Source organism: Haliotis rufescens, unplaced genomic scaffold (assembly GCF_023055435.1).
Source record: "Haliotis rufescens isolate VD_foot unplaced genomic scaffold, xgHalRufe1.0.p SCAF_11, whole genome shotgun sequence".
NCBI classification, from domain to species: domain Eukaryota; kingdom Metazoa; phylum Mollusca; class Gastropoda; order Lepetellida; family Haliotidae; genus Haliotis; species Haliotis rufescens.
The window spans coordinates 170817-186040 of record NW_025963791.1 but is presented as its reverse complement, the minus strand read 5'-3'; the positions used below and the strand labels follow the sequence as shown (position 1 = coordinate 186040).

General features: G+C 39.5%; 2 protein-coding genes across 4 annotated transcripts in view; one reads left to right on the top strand and one right to left on the bottom strand.

Moving 5' to 3' along the window:
* Positions 1 to 343: 343 nt before the first annotated feature.
* LOC124113713 (dynein axonemal light chain 4-like) lies at positions 344 to 8655 on the bottom strand. The gene is made up of 3 exons (XM_046474218.1): positions 8477 to 8655; positions 6604 to 6687; positions 344 to 1541 (listed from the first exon to the last, which is right to left on the bottom strand). The coding sequence occupies exons 1-3, from the start codon at positions 8546 to 8548 to the stop codon at positions 1377 to 1379; spliced, it is 321 nt and encodes a 106-aa protein (XP_046330174.1). The 5' UTR covers positions 8549 to 8655; the 3' UTR covers positions 344 to 1376.
* Positions 8656 to 8913: 258 nt separating this feature from the next.
* LOC124113712 (telomere length regulation protein TEL2 homolog) overlaps positions 8914 to 15224 on the top strand; it is an 80363-nt gene continuing 74052 nt past the window's right edge. For all 3 annotated transcript variants that reach the window (XM_048392093.1, XM_048392094.1, XM_048392095.1), the window contains exons 1-3: positions 8914 to 9371; positions 10822 to 11022; positions 14475 to 14629. In XM_048392093.1, the coding sequence (XP_048248050.1) occupies positions 8953 to 9371; positions 10822 to 11022; positions 14475 to 14629 (775 nt within the window). In that variant the 5' untranslated portion in view covers positions 8914 to 8952. The remainder of the gene's footprint in view (positions 9372 to 10821; positions 11023 to 14474; positions 14630 to 15224) is intronic.

Sequence of the window (15224 nt, the reverse complement as noted above, 5' to 3'; positions counted from 1 at the left end):
GGTCAGGCTCGCTGACTTGGTTGATGCATGTCATCGTATCCCAATTGCGTGGATCAATGCTCATGATCTCAATCACTGGATTGTCTGGTGCAGACTTGATTATTTACAGACTGACGTCATATAGCTGGAATATTGCGGAGTGCGGCGTTAAACAACAAACCACTGGTACCACTGGTACAGACACACCAGGAATCAAACAGATTGAATCGAGACCAATAACCAGCAACTGAGGGATACTTATAGCTAAGAAAAACAACTCTGCAAGGTTACCCATGCCACAAGTATACAGTGGACATTTGCCGTTACACTCTTCTCAATGTTTGATTCAGGACAATCAGTCGAATAGGTCCTAAAATTTCTTTTATTATCATATTTCATCAATAATAATAATAAAGTTAACTTATGTACATGGAATGCTAAAATCTGGAATTGCTATGTACAAATGCATAGCTCAAGTGATATCAACCTTGGTCATAAGTCAAGGAGATGGTAAACTCTGTAGTAACACATATAAACACTGTAAAGGCGGCATATATATACTGCAATAACACAAGGGTACTTCTCCAAGGTACAGTCAATGGTTGGTCTATGCTATGACATATAGCAGGCAAGTGTATAACACACTATAATGCTGCAAGATGGCTGCCGTCAAGTAATGCATCAAAATGAGATGGTAAAGAAGACTTGAATAGTGCTGTTTCTTAATTACCACATGAATAGTATTTTGAAGTATATTTTCTACTAACTGACATTGTGTTCTCCAATACATACCAGTAACGAATATTTGACCAATGATTAGAAGTAATAATAACCTTTCTGATTTCAGTTAGTCTTATGCATGTTCTCCTGTAATCCACTATATGAACATGCCACAAGCTATCTTTCGTATTTGGAATGTTACCATATCATATTTCCCTGCACTGATACAAAGGGAGATAACCTATATCAATAAGCTGGTAGTTGTACCTAAAGACAGGGAAACATTGCAGAATACTTGCAATATCTCTCATCTAAAACAAATATGTACAACTAGCGGAAAATGTTTGTACACAGGACCATAAACGTCCTTTGCAATAAACCAAATATGTTTCATCCACAATAACGTACTATCCAGCAATATAATATTTGAAAAAACCCAAACTTCTCTGAGCATTAAATTAAAAGTTTATGGAACTTAGTATGGCAGATGTTTATCCATACTTTTTTTTGTAGCTTACACTATATCCCTTCACCCAGGTACCTGTACATTGAACACAATTCACAGTGACACAGTAGTGGAATGATAATGCATTATGTAGAATGTAAGGTGACAAACTGATCCAAAGTTAGAGGAACATGACCAGCTCCATGTGATGTCAGCCGATGCCTGTAAACATTCAGGAACACTTCCACACTACAATGGCTACATTGCCGCCAAAGAACATATACAGCAGGTTCTTCACTTCATGGGTGATCTCGAAACCAAGGCCTTCACCAACAACTGCATGCCAGGAGGCGCCAAACTTCTTGTCCATTGTCTCCTTGATCATTTTGGCAGCATTCTGAGGAAAGTAATATATGTAGATGATGTCACAGGAAACAGCAGTGCAGTCATGTTATGGCAATCAGTATTACTGAGGCAGGAGATCAGACACAACCAGTAGATGTCGATCACTGATATTTGGTTCATGACACTCATGATCAAGGTCAGGGTTCTAACATCCTGAAAACATTATCAGGTCAACCAGAAATAAAAGAACCGGAAGACCCTGGATGCTTAGCTGCTATATAGCACTTGAACCTAGGGACCCAAGTCTGACAAAGACCCCTTGACTTCCATACTTATATTCTGATTTGTCTATTAGGGATTCCGTACACAGAGATGCCACCCCTTACTGAAGCTTAAGATTTGGAGTAATCAGTGGGATAAAAGGTGTCATTTTATGTGAAAAAGAGTAATGTCAATAGTGCCATGATGTGGGTTTTCGCATCGACATGTTTGTTTGGCCTAGATTATGTGAAAAACAGCTATACATGCATTTTACTGTACACCTATCTGCCATGTTTGTATTATGCTACTAAAATGAATTGATAAATAGAGCCATAAAGCTCAAAATAAGCAGAAAAATGTCTCTGCTTGCGTTTGAAGGTGTAATATGATTAAATCTCGAAATTGAACATCTGTAAAATCAATAAACATGGAAAAATTGACATCAACCTAGAAAAAGTATTCAAAAGTAGAAGTTCCATAATGGCATGCGACAACCTCATCAATAAACATGCCCCCAAACTCTGTTATTGTTTCGAGGTGGCAAGGAATGGTGTCTACCGAGGAAGGAACTCATGCACATCCCTGACAAAAATGGCAGGTGTCCAGTATACAGCATTCTTGCCGAAACACATCATCAAAGCTCCACACATGTATAAAATTCATCATGTGACAATACCTCAACTGTATTACAGAAAGACAAAGTGCTGTTTTGAATTCTAAAGAAATATTCATGTGATGAATGAATGCATTAACAATTTTCTCTCCATGATATTTTATGACATAAATAATTCATGAAAACAGGAGTCATCAGGAGAGGATCTATCCGCCTACCTCCCCCTCTAGAGCAATTCGGAAATGGAGTTTGGCTATTTCTACCCCACTTTTGGTTCATTGTCATAAGATACCTTCAGCTCAGTAAAGAAAAAAATAGAGCTGATCAGTATATTTCAATATCCCAAATCATCCAAATTAGTGAAATCTAAATATTTTTTCCACTTGTATACTTATCCTGCATTACTCCTTAATATTTTTTGACAGAAAGACGAACTGTGAGATGTCCAGCTGCTAAAGAAAAGTTGTTCCAACCAGTAACTGGCAGCACCATCGCACAGTCAGTGTGTGACCCGAAAGTGATGACGTCACATAAGAGCACATTACTGCTTCAAACATAACATCAGAACTTCGTGGAGAGGCAGCGTAGTGAAGGGAGGGCATATAGACGTAGTAATGCAGGTTAAGCATACAAACGTAAAATATATTTAGATTTTACTAATTTCTTTAACTTATCCTGCTTTACTCCTTAATGCATCTTTATCTGACAGTACGGCAGGTGGGTATACCTTCAGATGTGATCATAATAAACCCTCGTCAAGGTCCGATGTACCAGCACCTCATCTGATGTGATGACCGGAAAATTCATGACGAGAGTGAGAATGAGGAAAACAGGAAGACCCAAAAAGACGGCAGAAATAGAATGAGGCGGTTAGCCCCAAACAAGAACTGATAATGAGCAATGCGGAACGCAGTAGAGACGTCTAACCTGGGGTGATAAATACCAGAGAGTTTGACAGGCCGGCTAGGGGTATCGGAGAATAGATGAGGGATTGGTGACCTGTTAGGCTGCCACCAGGGGATCAAGGCTTTGAACGGTGGCAACTTCTTCCAAGCATACATCATGGAGATAGTGGCTGGCGAAGATGGTATCAGATCGCCAGAAGCACCCTTCCATGATAGACTTGATGGAGCAGTTACTATAAAGGCCCATGGTAGATGCAACTGCTCTGATCTTGTGTGGGTTGTTAGCCTTGGAGGGTCCAATCCGGCAGCTTCATAAGCTTGTGGGATGACTGCTCTGAGCCAGAAGGAAAAAGTATTCAGGCTAACCCCTGCAAGGGAGAGCGACAGGAATAGGTATATCCTAGACCTGTGTGAGGCTTTGTATTGTTGCAGGAAAACCTGCAATGCCCACACCGGGCATAACAAGAGCTCCGCCTCATTGTCTGCACCCACGATGGACAAGAGGGGAGGGATGGTGAATGATCTCACCTGGGAGTTGATTCCGGCAATGGAATTCCAGCACAGCCCGAGATAATGGCTCCATGGGTACCACATTTGAACCGGACGCGAGAAATGTCGAGGGAATGATGCTCACTGACCTGTGCTGTGTTAGCCAAGGCTAGAAGGAACACCGTCATTTTCGTAAGGTCGAAGAAAGATGCATGGCGTGGTTTGGAAGGAGCCGCCCGAAGAGCACTTTCAGATCCCAAACTGCCGGTCTGAACTTGGCTTTCTGTTCTTCAAGACAAAACAAGCGGGGCAAAGCATGTAGTTCTGGTATTTTCGTCATTTTCCGATCACCCAGAATGGCGACCAGGTATGTACGATGACTGAACCTGTCAACTAACGTTTGCTGAGCAGAAAAAGTAGAACTTCAGCCAAGAACTGGGGTGACGCTGTCATCAGATCTTGCTTGACAACGGTACAAGGATCTATACCGAAATATTCCCTTTACAGTATTAAAGAAGATGTTATCCATAAATTGTGTCTACTTGGTTATCAGAGCCTGTTCTTTGTCTGAACAAAAGGCATGGAATGAGTCCCACATGTTGTCATACAATTTCCGTGCAGATGGACGGACGATGGGCTAAAGAAATAGCCTTGGGCACTCTGGAGGAGTAGCCCTGGGCCCCTAAGGCTTTCTGCAGATGTGTCAGGCGTGAAGACGAAACCTGAGTTCAGGCCTGATACAGGGCAGGAAGAAGGTGGGTGGAAATTCCAAATGGTAGGACCGCCCACTGGTAATGGGTACCACTGTAATGGAAACTGAGGAACAGTCGGTCGCTTGGGAGGATAGACACATGGAGGTAGGCATCATGGATGCCGAGGCTGATCAGGGAGTGTTGGGGGATGTTCTAGGAGGCGCTGATTGAAGATGGAGAGATTGTGGAAGAATGATGGAACATTTCTTGGGTACAAGAAACACGGGGGAGTAGAAGCCAGGATAATGGCCTGGGTCGTGTACAATCTCTATAGCCTCCATGTGGAGCAGGGTGTTGATGCTGTCGCACAGGAGCTGATGTTGATAGGAGAAGGTGGCATCAGAGGTGGTTGTAGTAATAATGATAGACGGTACCCCTGATGGAGGACAGTGGTAACGAACTGGCCCAGTCTCCAACCTCCAGGTGTGTCAATAACCAGAATGACTGGGGGTGGGAGAACCCAGTCGTTCAAGTCCAACAGGTCAACGCTTGGACTTCAGATCGGCAAGCTTGCTAGGTTGGCGATCATATCGAGCCTGGTAGGAACCTTGGGCCTTTCCTCCACTACGCCTTCTGCCCCTTCTGAATAGAAGAGAAATGCTGGGACGAGTCCTTGAGGGAGGAACAATGATGAGGCTGGTAACTGCCCTTGGACGACTTGGCCGATGCCTGCTGAGTGACATGCTCTAGGGCTTTGAGAGCCGTCTCATCCCTCGTGAAGCGGGAAACCTGAGCGTGTGTAGCGGTGATGACTCCGTTAAACAGAGAGGGACCAGACCAGGGTTGATGCAGGAGGAATTTCCCAAATTCGGAATCCCATTCCTTATGTGCTAGATATCCAAAATGTCTGGTGGTAGTAATTTCCGCCAGTGCAGCATGCAAGTGGTTTCTCATGTAATTGACTGGTCAGAGGTGGAACAACACTATAATCCACAGATGGTCAATCCGGTTGAGACTAAACTCACACAGATCCCGGTCGATAGCTCTGGAAGAGAAGGCAAGAGCCGAGTGATCGGTATATCTCTGACTCAACAAAGGCAAGACGGGTATCTGGCATGCGAATGGTGGTAGGTTTGGAAGACCCTGCCATGCGATGCAGGTCGTCATCCAATATGTGAACTTGGTCAGCTACATCAAAAGAGTGAACAGAAATCATCCCTTCGATAACGACGAACCTTGAACGATGGCATGAGATAGAGCTTAGCGAAGTCCTCGCCTAAGGCTGAAGTGAGGATGGTCAACATGGGGTCATGTGGAAGCGATGTAAGGTTAGACCATATCGTGCTAGGGCAGGGTGGAACTAGTTGCAAGCCCATGATAGGGTGTCACCGGTGGTGGGGATGAGATTGTCGGTAGGGGACTGCAACGGGCCGTTGATCTCGATGGGGAGGGAGCCTCAGTGGTGTCAGACGTACGAGGCCGCTTGGCAAATTCAAAATGGCGCCTGTAATATTTCTGTGACTAGAGCCATAAACAATTGGGTAAACGTTATAATATACGTATGGGAATACCATAAAAGACACAAACCATAAACACAATGCAATATAAAGGAAAAAAAATAATGTAATAAACAATCAAAGGATGCAGGAAACAATAGAGCTTTAATCCCCTCAAATACACGTCTGTCTGACAAAGCAGTAATGTGCTCTTAAGTGACGTCATTGCTTCCGGATCATGTGCCAACTGTGGGAGTGTGCTGCTAGTTACAAGTCATCAAAAGGTACTCTTAACCACGAGACTGATCTGTATAAAGCATGTTTCAACAAGAATTATTCAACAGTTTTGGAGTTCTGCTATGGAAATGGACAGAGGACAGACGGACGGACATGCTTCAGGTGGTGGTGGGGTGAGTAAAAGAGACAAAAGGCGTATTTTGAGAGAGGAAAAGTGTAATAGCATACTTTAAGTACTGTGTATAGAATGTATACCTGAACATACTGTTGAACATTTATTATTGTATTTTTATCTCAAATAATTATATTCATCTGATCATCATTTTCTGAATATTCCATTACTGAATATAGACCTGTTTTTCTCTCCTTAACCTGATTACTCTGGAAGAAAATGGATTGTGTCTTGTACTTGGGTTCATACCTCATTATTGCTGGCAAACTTCTCACAGGCTGTGACACACAACTCCATAGCTTCAGTCTTCATTTCATCATTCATATCAGAATGCTTCAAATAAAACAATGAACACAGTCAGCTGACAATGGTGGAACCCAATATGCATGTTCTACAAATGGCAGTAAGTTCCCATCTCAGTTATCACAAATTCACTTGTCAATGGCTAAAACAAAGTAGCAACAAGATTAACCTTTATCTCATTCTCACATACATTATCTTCCTCACATTTCTGTTGATTCACTGACAACTGAACAATGCCCTGATCAAATGTTTACATACATTGCCATGATCAATATCAGTTTAGAACATAAAATTTTATTTAATCACAATTATCAATACGATGAACATGTCAATGTTAAGGCCCTCACAACTACTGTAAATCTTGAAATTAACGCGATCGTGAATTAAATGCAAAAAATGTGAGTGGTGTTTGTTCGCATTAATTAAACTTCGCAGTTATGTCTCCAAAATGACTATCAACAATAAGAGGGCCTCACTGCACACTTTGGATAGCGGAAATACCAACTTGAATATGAACAAAAACATTGCTTATTGAGCAGCAGTTGTAACAAGTATATAACGTCATTCAAAGAGTAGGAATTACCCAATAGGCATCCAGTGAGTTATCACTGCTGGGGTCAAGAGTTCTACCCATTTGTGTCAAACTAGGCATCATTGAACACTCCAACAGTCCAGACAGAATCCACCCATGCAACTCTTCGTTGAAGGCCTACACAACCCAATACGCACTGATAGGCTTCCGAACACTCCTCATGTCTACAGCCTTTGTTTTGTCATCTGACTTCAAGTTTGTTGACATCTTTTCCGCATACCAATCAGTGAACATTGAACTTCCTTAATGCCAGTCAACAGAACCATATAAACTGTGTGTTGCTTTTAGGAAAACACTGTTTATTTTTTTAACGGAAGTGCTCAACTGTGATCTACACATAGCGTTTTGCACTAGACGTCAATACAGAATGTTAATTACTTGTGTTGGGATCATTCACTTTTGGAAACAGTGTCTCCAAATACGCTTTGAACTGGACACTGATGGCACAGCTGGTGCATTCAAATGGAGTCTAGATATCAGTCCAAACATTTTAAACTGACTTCATTTCAAAACGACAGAATTAAGCACTTTTCATTAGACATGGTAAAATTCAAGCACTTTTCATTCAAATTTGTGCGAAACCTTAGCTTCAGTATCCAAATAGGTGTCAGTGCGTGTACATATGGTGGATAATATACACTCCAATGTTATCATTTTTGGCCGAGTGTGCCTGTTGTCAAAAATACATACTAGTGCAATGAGAGTTGACTCCCTTAATTTTACCAGACCGATGCCCATGAAGATCCGAGTTAGGGTGGTCAAGCTCGCTGATTTGGTTGATGCATGTTATTATATCCTAATGGCATGGATTGATGCTTATCCGATATCAATCACTGGGTTGCAGCGTTCAACAACAAACAAACAAACCAGACAGGCTTGTCATGTTTACGGTGGGTTTTTGTGAACTTTGGTTGCAGTTACCATCACATTTTAATATGAACATACTACTTTGAGAATGTTTAATTTATGAAACACCATGACAAATCTAGACTTCCACAAACGACTACCAAGGAAAAACTGAGTTAGATGTTACCATTATGCTGATGACTGAGTATGGCTATAAAAATACTTCTTTCAAGCGAAAGCTTACAAATGAGTTATGACCATTCGAATCATCGTTGGTGGTATGACAAATTACTCAAACAATATCCAAATGTCTGAAATGATTTTCAAATTTGTAAACAACAAAAGATTGTGAGCGCCAAATTTCAAGATCAAGATATTTACCCTGATGAGAGGATACGTATGTACTCTCTTTGAATCGGTGTCTGCCTTTTTCTCTTCTGTTTGTTCTGCCATCTTTTGAGGTACGGAAAATGATGCGTTAACACCGACAAACGATCAGATAATGTGTTGAAATGTTAGCTCCAGTTGCCTTCCGCTACTGGTAACTAGGTGGCTGTGCGCATGCGTAACGGAAGTAGTAACGTATCGTTCTAAATACTACTACTAGAAAACAATAATTTCCTTTAGGATATATTATCCTTTTGTTGCCCTATCCAACCTAATATTACCAAGTTTAACATGTATAATTTATAGAAATATATGTATTCTACTGGATATAGATAACACACTCCAAGTTTTTGTAAAAATAAATGGTTTTTTAATGAAGTATATAATAAGTCTTAAAGAAAGTCATATGTTTAAACATTTGCGGAAGCGGATGTATATGAGCTGACATGTGCTTGTGTTTACAAATTTGAATGGTTGAAAAGACTTTCATAAATGTCCCTACTTTAAAAGAAATGGAAAATCTAGAGCAACGACCTTTGTTGTCTGAGATCCGACGTATGGCTCGGGAAATCGAGAACGGGTTGTCATGTGACAAAATTAGTCATAATTATATTGAAATGTTGATGAAATTTAGAGAATTTGTATGTGATACAGAATTTTCACATTTAAAACACATGGAGGGCATTTCTAGTTCAGATTTAGCAAGCGCTAGAAGTATCTTTCGCCAGTATCACTATTCAAGATGTTGCAGTCGCCTGCTGAATTCCTTGTCCGTTGAAGTAGTGTCAAAGTATTCGAAAGCAGCTGTACAGTCATTAGAGAGCATCTTCAGGAATGGACCTGCCACGCAAGCTATAATAGTCCTGTGTACAACTATTTCGAAATCTGGGTAATTAATCCATGATATATGTCATTATCTCTGCTATAAAGTTTGACTGAATGTAAAACTGAAATACAAACAAAGCAAAAATTCTGTCTCAAGTATCTTGATGACATTTATTTGACATATATTGGAATATGCCTGTGAAGTTTGTAATGAACATGATGTAAACAGACTTGAGCTAATACAACCAGTAGCAGTGAGGATAGTAACTGGACAATTTATATCATTGGAAAGCTGGTCTTTTTTTAAACTGGATGAGTAGAATATACATTTGTCACAAATAGCGGAAGAATAAGAACCTCCTGACACTATAGAAGTCTGTCATACCTGTACAAATTGCTACTGCCAAATGCATCTAATACTACAAGATGTAATGTACATAAGAAATCCACTATCACTGTTTGGGTTTTCTGGAACTACCATCTTATAGAAATAATTTATGGATCAGATACTCTAATTGGAACAAAATAGAACAGACCCGTGAACATGGTAAAGATCCTTCTTAAAATTGGTCAGAATTGTTCGTTGTAAGAGGAGACTTACATGATCGGGTGGTCAGACTTGCTGACTTGATTGAAGCATGTCATCGCTCCCAATTGCGTGTATCGATGTTCATGATATCAATCACTGGATTGTCTGGTACAGACTAGATTATTTACAGACCGCCGACATACAGCTGGAATATTGCTGAGTGTGGCGTAAAACAACAAACCAACCAACCAACATGGTGAAGATCCTTCTTAGAATTGGTTGTAATTGCTTGTTGTAAGAGGCGACTAACATGATCGGGTGGTCGGACTCGCTGACTTGATTGATGCATGTCATCATATCCAAATTGCTTAGATTGATGCTTATAATGTCAATAATTGGATTGTCTGATTCGATTTTCAGACTGCTGTCATATAGCTGGAATACTGCTGAGTGCAGTGCTAAATAACAAACAAAACAAAATAGAACTAAGTATCAGAAACAATCAATCATTGTCAATGTTAGAAACAAAGATTACCACCAGTGTTATATCCGCACCTGAATTTTATAACTATGGAAGTTTAGAACATTGTTAGCATTTTTCATACCAAAGTACGGCATGCATGTTAGAAATTAAACATTTATCTGTTTAGAAGTAAATTTGACCTATCAAATATTATGTTCATTTGTCCATGTTGATCTCAAATTGAAAAGTTTCCCTTATATTCTTATATATTAGATACAGACTTTTTTCTGCATCTTTGAATGATTATAGGCAACCCAACTTAGACACATTTCTTTATTGTGACAAGCACATCAATGTCAATATTTGTGTTAGGAGATGCTGTAACAGATCGGACCATGTTTAGAACTGATATAACAGATCAGGCTGTAACACTTGGATGGTAGGATTCAGCATACACAGAAAAACACTTGGCTTCATACACAACATGTTTGTTTTGACATAATTTTCTTTCCTTTTTTTCAGACTTGGTTTTAAACTTCATAAGTGTGTGTCCTTGTTGGAAACTTTGCTCACTGATCATAAACTGGCGGAGATATTCTGGGAGCAGTCTGTAATGAACCCCTCCATGCCTGAATGTAACGACTCCCTCATACAGGATCAGCTGACAACCACCATTGTGTCTCTACCAGAAACTGTCACAAACAAACTGCAGAAGGAAACAGGGTTTGTTTCATCATTTTTAACTCACCTGACTGGCATATTTTAAGTTTTGATCAAGGAACAACCTTTGACCTTCACATATGCATTTATTTGTAGTGTACAATTTTGACATGTTCTCTGAAACTACAAGGCCTATGGAACTGAAAGTTTGAGGTGATGATCTCAGCTATGGAGTTTGTAAAATTGCTCATAAATTGCTTATAATTTATAAATTTTATAATGCTTATAAATGTCCTTCATTAATATTTCTTCATATTTCAAATGAGCTTCAGTGCCTTGTTACTGGATATGTAAACAAGATTTGGTTCCATGCATATGTAAGTTCCGGTGGGATGAGAGAAAGGATACAGGAGTTTCTTAGCATGGTGCAAATGCTTGCAATATATTTGTTCCGGTTGGAACCTCATATGATTCACAGTAAAAAACTACATTGTATCCCTTCAGAGAATTCAGGTAAAAGAACAGATGATAACCAATTTGGTCAATAAAAATGTGAAATTTGAGATAAATTATCACTAGACATAATGATTTACATTTAAATTGTATTATGTTCTGCAAGGCTTTGTTTTATATGCAGAAATAGAGATTACCGTGTGTATTTTCCAATAAACTAAGCTGGATAAAGCAATCAGCTGTACGCACATTTTCTACAAATCTAATGGTGATTCCTTTAAAACCCAGCAGTATTACTTCAAAGAATTTGGATGCAATGATCAGAAGAATTGTATCTGAAACTATCATTTTATGCGAAGTAATATATTCCAATATTGAATTATTTTATTTGCAGCTTCACTATTTTATTTAAAATTATAATAACCCTAAGCGTAGCACTTTGGAATATTTCATGGAACAATTTGATCGGTCACTCTTGAGGCCTTCTGCATTCTTGCTGCACCAAATGAATGAAAACAAAAGGCAAATATCGTAATTGCAAAAGATTAGTAAAATTGTAATTGCAAATTTATATACATAATGTCAGGCAGTTACCTTGTTCTGAGAAATGTATCTGTAAATATCCACATAAAGGAACAATATCCCATACATCTGAAGCTATACGAAGAAACTCGTTCGATGTCACATGTCTTTGTAACATTCTAATATTTTAGAATAATATAGTGTTTCGGGATATTATCGGAACTTGTGTTCATCTCTACAACTGATCATGTAAGTTTGTTTCAAGTGTTTCACACAGGTGTCATGTCTCATTGGTCAGCTGAGATAGCACATGTGACAGCTATGGTCATGTTTTCCATGGTTCTATGAATAAATCCATTGAGTTAGATAACAATGAGTAATTAATCAACATATTACTGGCTAATCCTTTGAACGAAGTATCTTGACTTTACATATAGGCACTCCCCGCCCAGATATGGGTGTATTCCATCTACTTTAGTAAACCTGCTAATATAAACACTTACTTTTGACGAAGCCACTATGCCAGATTACAGTGATTAATCAATCAATGTATTATCAGTTAAAGGGGCACTGATTTCCGATGCTAACCACAAAGATACCTACATTTCCTTATTATCTCCAAAACTGTATTTCATTTTGTTGATCAATGTGACCATACGCCCTCTATATTACTACCCATACAAGTGACTAATGCGCTTACGAACGGCGCAGCAGAGGTCGCAAACTAGTCTAGATTTCTGCTATACATCAACTACTCACGGGGGAAAAAACAATAACAAAGGCAACAACCAGTCCGGGGAATTGCGTTAGATCAGTGCCCCTTTAAATCCTTTGATCAATGATTTTTGCAACTCAACTGACCATTCCTCTCTTTCTGCACTGGCAGGTGCATATTACCTAACATGTAGTACATTCACCACCTCAGACCTGGATTTATGACCCATCTTAGATTAAATAATTACCCCAGACACTAGAAATGCCAAATGCGAACCACTGATTGCTATACACCCTCAGAGGCAGTGGTGAATGTTATTGAGTTATTTTGCAGGCCTTTGTCAGGTAATCTGAGTGGTGCTACCACTAATTATACCTGTAATAAAGTCATTAACTGAGCATCAAGTGAATGACGACAAATATACAGGTGTAGGGTTAAACCAGCGAACATGGCTGACAACAGGGGAGTAGTAATTGTTGTATTACATGCAGTTTGCCTGAAAAATAAAGGGTCAATATGGTTTTGAGTATATGAACTGAATTTCTGCAAATATAATACATGCACATATTTGCTGTATACTCAACTCATAATTGTACCTAATAAGTAGTGGCAGGATCACAAGGCTCATGGTATAAAACCTAGGGAGGGACACATAAAACCCCATGTACCCCTCGTGATTCTGTCACAACAAATCTATCTCACCGACATGTTTTAATGTGACATTGTAAAAGAATTACCATATTCGACGTAATAAGCGCCCCGCTCTAATAAGCGCCCACAGCGTTATTTGATAATATATTGGCAAGTGAACAATCCCAGTTAGCACCCTTTCCGATTGATCAATGAACACAAGCCTTATTTATTCGTGTGTAATACACACTAGTTTGTTATATGCACCCTTAATTATGGGCAATTAAATTCTCGAAAATATATCTATCCTGTATAATACACACAGATTCTTCTTTTATATCATTTCAGGCTGACCACAAAATTTACAATCTTTCAACCTCGTTTTTAATCTCACCAAAATTATATTCTAATAAGAGCCCCCTATTTCTAATTTTGAGAGCGCCCTGGGCGCTTATTATGTCGAATACGGTAACACAAATTTAAAATGGATAGAAAACAGCTGTTCCAATAAGCTGAGGTTGACTTCCATTGACTCGGAAAAAGCATGCAGCTCTTTGCTTGGGAGCAGGATATAAGGGATTTATTCTGCCTCTTAGGAAACCACGTGCAGCCTGTATTGCACATGGCGGGGTATAAGAGATTTATTCCCCCACTGAGAAATTTATTACCCTTCCAAGGTGGGGTACATAATATTTTATCAAGATCACGTGGACCAATCAGATCTCATCATTCTGACATGGAGGTATGATAAACATAGGTACAAACGCAGACGAAATTGCAAGGTGAAAGGTTATAGTTCGCTGGTACGAAGCCCAGTTTGTTTAGTCACTGACGCTAATTGTCATCTGGTGATTATGTGGGCTAATTAAAACAGGCTGCCTTGAGGACTGAGAGTTGGAGTGTTGTTTCCCTTTTGGAAGTTGTCTTGATCATGTGGATTAATGTCATGGTCTGGGAGTCTGGTCTGGTACATGGTAGTACATAAAGACTTGGAGCATTAAGGAAATGGTGATGACACAGCTGCTTTTGTTTTTGCAATTACTTGCTAGTCCTCCAGTTTCATATTGATGTGTTCTATATGTGATATCAATTTTGGGTTATGTCCTCTGTTAGGTTGCTTACAAAGAGAACATGTCCATTATCAATCATGATGTCTTGATGAATATTGTAAAATATTGTATTTGTCATGTTCCAGTGAAATGTTTTACCCTCAAAGTTACGTGCCACTGGTGTGTGGAGACATCTACATGACACTGGAGAAGGTGCAAGGGTGCCTAGTTGCCGGTAGCGATTGTTCCCTGGAGTTTGTCAGCAAGGTGCTGGGCAGATTGGCACTAGCGGGGCATGCAGGTAGGAAGAACCTTGTGTTGATTTGAAACACACACTATGAGGGAGTCCCTGGAACATCTATCTAGGGACTGATCACACTGATAAATAATAGCCACAAATATGACATATTAATAATGGAACTGAAGATAATTTAAAATATGCAGGATTGCAGTGTCATGTGAGATCAGTATGTATCTTGATACAGACAATCATGTTAGCCATGCATCATGATACAGACAATGATGTTAGCCTTGTATCAGGATACAGATAATGATGTTAGCCATGTATCAGGATACAGACAATGATGTTAGCCTTGTATCAGGATACAGACAATGATGTTAGCCTTGTATCAGGATACAGACAATGATGTAAGCCATGTATCAGGATACAGATGATGTTAACCATGTATCAGGATACAGATAATGATGTTAGCCATGTATCAGGATACAGACAATGATGTTAGCCTTGTATCAGGATACAGACAATGATGTTAGCCTTGTATCAGGATACAGACAATGATGTAAGCCATGTATCAGGATACAGATGATGTTAGCCATGTATCAGGATACAGATGATGTTAGCCTTGTATCAGGATACAGACACTGATGTAAGCCAT